The 6,155-nt window shown below is 33.8% G+C and overlaps 1 protein-coding gene across 2 annotated transcripts in view; it reads left to right on the forward strand.

Annotated features, from left to right (window-relative positions):
• The window catches only part of LOC106879387 (citramalyl-CoA lyase, mitochondrial), a 14,297-nt gene that overhangs the window by 3,528 nt on the left and 4,614 nt on the right, over positions 1 to 6,155 (forward strand). For both annotated transcript variants that reach the window (XM_014928917.2, XM_014928916.2), the window contains 4 exons: positions 1,899 to 2,152; positions 2,476 to 2,664; positions 3,492 to 3,693; positions 4,819 to 4,932. In XM_014928917.2, the coding sequence (XP_014784403.1) occupies positions 1,907 to 2,152; positions 2,476 to 2,664; positions 3,492 to 3,693; positions 4,819 to 4,932 (751 nt within the window). In that variant the 5' untranslated portion in view covers positions 1,899 to 1,906. The remainder of the gene's footprint in view (positions 1 to 1,898; positions 2,153 to 2,475; positions 2,665 to 3,491; positions 3,694 to 4,818; positions 4,933 to 6,155) is intronic.

Genomic DNA, 6,155 nt, shown 5'->3' on the forward strand with positions numbered 1-6,155 from the left:
GGTGTTGCCATCCGGTTTCACCAGTCCTCAGTCAAATCGTCCAACCCATGCTAGCATGGAAAGCGGACGTTAAACGATGATGATGATGATGATGATATACATATATATACATACATATATATATATACACATATGTACATATATATATATATATACATACACACACACACACATATATATATATACACACATATATACACACACACATACATATGCACACATATTTATACATATATATACACAAACACACATAATCATTATCATCATTTAATGCCTATTGTCCATGCTGGCATATGTTGGATGGTTTGACCAGAGCTGACAAGCTGGGTAGGGAGGGCTGCACCAGACTCCAGTCTGATTTGGCATGGTTTCTATGACTGGATGCCCTTCTTAATGCCAACCATTTTACAGGGTGTGCTTGATGCTTTTACCTGTCACCACACAGGTGCTTTGATGTGGCTCCATATAGGTACTTTTACATAGCATCACATGAGTGCTTTTACGTGACACTGCATGGGCACTTTTATGTGTCACCACACAGACACTTTTACATGGCACCACCACAAGTGCTTAACACTTCTGCTGCAGGGTACAGGTCTTCTTGAGTACAGCCAGGTACCAGGTATTTCAATCTTTTGTCATCTCACCTGAAAAGTTCAGCTTCCTGAGGTCACTATTCAGTACTTCATCCCATGTCTTCCTGGGTCTCCCACGTCCACATGTTCCATTCACTTTGAGAGATCAGCACTTCTTTATGGAGCTGTTGGCATATATATATATACAGGGTTGTTCAAAAAGAATGAACTGATTTCATTACACAATATTTTAATCAAGAAAAGCAATAGAAAACACCAGTTAAGTCAAAAGTATTTACTCACAATCAACTTTTATTTCTTAGACGCATATCACGATCTACTGAGTTGATCACTTTCATTATTCAATGTTTACAGTCATCGAGGTTAGTGGGTAGCAGATCTTTTACATATCCCCAGAAGAAAAAAAATCACACATGGTGAGGTCTGGGGATTTCACAAACCAAGCAGATATGCATCTGGGAGGAATTCTCTTATCACATTGATGTTGTAAGACAAGAAATAAAAGTTGATTGTGAGTACATACTTGTGACTTAGCTGGAATTTTCTATTGCTATTCCTTATTAAAATATTGCGTAATGAAATTGGTTCATTCTTTTTGAATAACCCTGTGTGTGTGTGTATATATATATATATATATATATAAAGCCATCTGGGTATCATTCTTAATGCAGATACATCATGAAAGGCAAATTATCTACAATATTTGTCTGGGGATAATATCCTGTTTGTACATATTGCATTTAAAAACACAAACTATATCAGTAACAGATGAGAATTATACAGCAGTGTTGGTGAAAATGCTAGGATGTACATTTCTGTCCATTGGGCTTTGTCAGTAATATACACTCCATAAAATTCAATGATTTTTTTGTTCTTGCTTTACATTCATAACTTTATAAAAACATGAAACTTCCTTCCTGGTTGCAATCCACTAGTCTGTCTGTGAATTAATGTGATTCCTAGATTCTCTGTTGATTGACAAACATGAACAGTCTAAATTCTCACAATTATGTCTTTGTAAATGGAATGTGGCTACATTTCTTGGTTATAATCTCTTAATGGTTAAATCTACATATGTAGAGTAACAACATTCTTGGTATATATAATTTATTTTTAATAGATTTTTAGCTTTATATCATTGATTTAAACTTAGTTGATTAAGGTGTGGTCTATTTTTTTTTTTACCATGTTGACCAAGAATGTTTGAATTTCTGTTGATTTAATATAAAAAAGATACCAATTGTAATTGTTTTTATCCTCATACTAGTGTTTTTTACTGATTATCTCACTTTCTAATTCTAGTCAACAAAATGATGCAAGGTTTGGTGCCGAAGTGTCTTCGATTTCTCAGAGGTCTAAATCGAGAGCTACAACTGAAGACAACCCGTAGCAATATTTGTACAAAAATAGATGATGTTCTAGATATGAATTATATTCCAAGGAAAGCTGTGCTCTATGTCCCTGGAAGTGACATTAAAAAGCTCAACAAAATCCCTTCTCTTAAAGCTGACTGTATTGTATTGGACTGTGAAGATGGAGTGGCTTATAATAAGAAGGTAAATTGCATTGGCTAATATACATCATCATCATTTACATTTACTTTCTAATGCTACAATATCTCAGTTTTGACATATTTTCTTTGGTTGGATATCCTTCCAAATACTAGCCATGTCACAGAATGCACTCGATGCTTCTCCTATCTTTGTAATGATTTACAATTATGTTGCTATGGCAATCAATAGATATGATGTCTTCTTGCATTACATGATTGATTACTCAATTGACTAACCAGTACTATATATATTACAACCATGTTTGAAATTAATCATAATAAATTAACAGATCATTGACTATCTCTCATTTTGTATATTATTCAAAGGAAGAAGCCCGGGTGAATATTTCCAAGATGTTGGGTGAAATTGATTTTGGTAAAGCTGATTGCACTGTACGTATAAATTCCATCAGTACCGGAATGACTGAAAAAGATCTTCGGCAGATCCTTACTGCCTCCCGTCTCCCTCAGACATTACTTCTACCGAAAGTTGACTATGTCCAAGAAATTGAAGAAGTAAAGTACATTCGTATACTCCATCCATTCTATTATTGTTGTTTTTGTTTCTAGTTTTGTATTCTTTGTCATTTCTTGAAGATTGAAACAAAATTACTGAATATTTTACTGTAATTCCCATCAAAGTAGGATTCTTGCAGTATTCCTTCCATAGACATGAACATCACTCTCACCTATTTCTTCTCTACCCTATTGGACAAAAGCTTTTGTATAGATTTTATATTGCATTGACAGAATCGTTAATATACCGGACAACATTTTAGCAACATTTTGTCTGGCTTTATGTTCTGAGTTCAAATTCCAATGAAGTTGACTTTGTCTTTCATCCTTTAAAAACTGGCAGAATTATTAGCATGCCAGGCACAATGTTTAGTGACACTTCATTCATCTTTAGTGGTTGGCATTAGGAAGGGCATCCAACTATCGCAACCATGCCAAATCAGATTGGAACCTGGTGCAGCTCCCCAGCTTATCAGTTTTCAGTCAAACTGTCCAACCCATGCCAGCATGGAAAACAGACGTTACATGCCGATGATGATGATGAGCACTAATATAAGTACAAGGCTACAAACATGTGGAGCTGGGGTAATTAGATCAACCTCTTGAGTGATACTTTTATTGACCTCAAGCTGTATTTGAATTATAACCTATAACTAAACAATTAAACATCACAAAACAATTTGTCCAGTGCTCTACCTATTTTCTCAATCACTACCTTAGTGATGAATATCTATTTAATCCTTAAGAAATTAAGATATTAACATCTTAATAATACTTTGTGATTACTTTTTTTTTTTTACAATATCATCTTTTTCTTCTATTTTAAGTTCACATCATTATTTGAAGAAATATGTATTCAGTCCAAGATAACGTCATGGAAACCAGCCTTAATCACATCTGTAGAGACTAGTATTGGTCTGTTAAATCTTCAAGCTATCCTACAAAGATTCACAGAATTGTCTCAAACAGGGTGTCATTATTATCTAGATGGAGTATTGTTTGGATCAGATGATTTCTGTGCTGATATAGGTGAGTGATTTGCTATATTGATATCAGCTGCTGCTGTGGTTGTTTTTGTTGTTGTTATTTAACATAAAATCAGCTCTGGTCTGGTAGACTTTGATTTGTAATTGAAAGCATTCAAAATGTAACCATCATATTTTGCTTGTCTTTTTCACTAATAGTATGTTTAGGACCAGATTATCTAAACCAATTTCTTAGATCTGCAAATTGGCAAAGCTGTTAGAGTGGCTCATAGTATCTGTTCCAATTCTATGCACTCTGAGTTCACCCATCAATGTCAACTTCACTTTTCATTCTTTCCAGGCCCATAAGAAAAAGTACCAATCTAGGGTAGTCAAATGAAATAATTACTGAAGCATTGGAAGAGCTGCTTCATAGACACTGGTGTTAAGCTGTGTCAGTCATTGTGAAATACCAATTTTTTGGACAATACTGGTTGGATACAATTTTGTTATGTTGTAAGAATTGCATGCACAGGCAACTTGCACAAAATAACCTCTTCCCATATAGATGCAGATATATGATCAACTCTGGCCAACAGAAGTCATGTAGAACTAATATCTCCTTCCTTTTTAAAAATGGTAGTGTATGACTTGAAAGGTATTTAGTTACTATTTATATCATGGAGTCTTTTTTTATGGTAAAAAATTGAAGTTTGCTAAGTTACTTAGATACTGGCCTGCTTGCTGAAAAAGTAGTAATTTCTATAATATTAGTTGTTTAATCCAAAGTTCACCTTGCTTATGTAGACTGATGATTAAAGATATTTTAGTCATGAACATCTTGTCATTTTTATCTAGAATTACATTATCCAATATATCCTTTGTTTTAAGACTGTAAAGTATATGAGAGATCCTTGGCAGCTATTTCTAGCAGGTCAAGTGACTATACAAAGATGTTATCATTTCCCCTTCTATAATACTAGCAGTGCTGCCCTTCAACTTATTTTTAGATAGTAGGGTATATATTAAGAAGATTTGGTTACTACTCCTAACAGCTTGAATAACTGCATAAAATCTCCTCAAATTTTAGAAATCTATGTTTTACTAATGATATTACAAAAAGACAATGTGAAAGAAATTTGAACTCTAAACTGTTGCTGACACTTATTGTTAAACTTTATATTGGTAGGTGCTACCAGAAGTCGAGAAGGGAGTGAATTGTTGTATGCTCGACAGAAGATAGTTGCTACAGCAAAAGCCTTCCGCCTTCAAGTTATTGATATGGTTGATATTAACTTCAAAGGTAAGTCTTCTAGAAGCTTCTTGACCATTTCTACTTACTCATGTGTTAATGATTCCGTGTTTAAGTGTAGATTACTTCCACTAGTAGTATTATCTTGACACACAATTGGTCTCTTGTATTTGAAAATATTAGTGACTAATCCAGATGGATATAGAATGAGAGGTAGGCCTAAGAACTCGTGGCATAGATCAACAGAAAAGGAACTAGAGAAAGGGGGACATTCATGGCAGAGTATAAGTACAGAAGCGAGAAATTATGCAACATGGAATTCAATTATAAGTGGCCTATACTCCTCGTTGGTGGATTAAAGGCAAGAAAGAAGAAAAAAAAAAAGAAGTGACTAAAGTAACCTCTTGCATTTGGAAATATTAACATTAGCAAAGTCTTTGCTATATCTGACAGGAGACTCTTCTAGAAAGCTTTTTGATCATAAAAATCCTCACCCACCAAAAATTACTTGAATTAAATTTCATGTTGAAGGAACTGTTATGACTATTTGTTCTATCATATGGGCACATTTATTGCACTCATTTTCTTCTTTTTCTACATTTATAATCAATCTAATTACTGCTATCTCTATAAAAACACACATTCTTCAGCAGATGACAACTACCACACTTACGTCACAAAAATCTCATTTACAGGCAGCCTTACTGATCTTAGAATTCATGTATATCACATTGGTCAAACCATGTAGAAAAATTACCAGTGATCTTCAGCACTTTATACACTGGATCTTGACACTCTAGCTTCAACTCAACAGTAACTAAATGTGAAACCATGCGTATCCCTAAAAAGTAAATTCACCGCACTGAATCTTCATTACTAACATAAAAAATACAAATACTTTGTACTTCCTACAAAGTGTATACTTTTTTTGTATTTCTAATAACTTTGCATGATGATTTCTGAATTTTTACATAAATAAAAACACATCACAAAATTTTTTTAGCCATTCATATGATGAGGTCCTGGATTAGATCTTACTATTTGGCATTCTGTGCAAGTATCTTTATTGTACTCTCAGGTCAAGCCAAGTTTTTTTAAGTGAAACTGAATAGATAGAAATTGTGTGGAAGCCCTTCAAATTTACTGCCCTTGTAATTCAAAGTGCTAACATTGTCACACTGTGTTACACTGATTTGGCTTGGGAATTATGTTAAGGGTACAGAAGTCTGTAGAATACACAACCACTTTATATATATATATATATATATATATAT

Source organism: Octopus bimaculoides, chromosome 2 (assembly GCF_001194135.2).
Source record: "Octopus bimaculoides isolate UCB-OBI-ISO-001 chromosome 2, ASM119413v2, whole genome shotgun sequence".
NCBI lineage: Eukaryota > Metazoa > Mollusca > Cephalopoda > Octopoda > Octopodidae > Octopus > Octopus bimaculoides.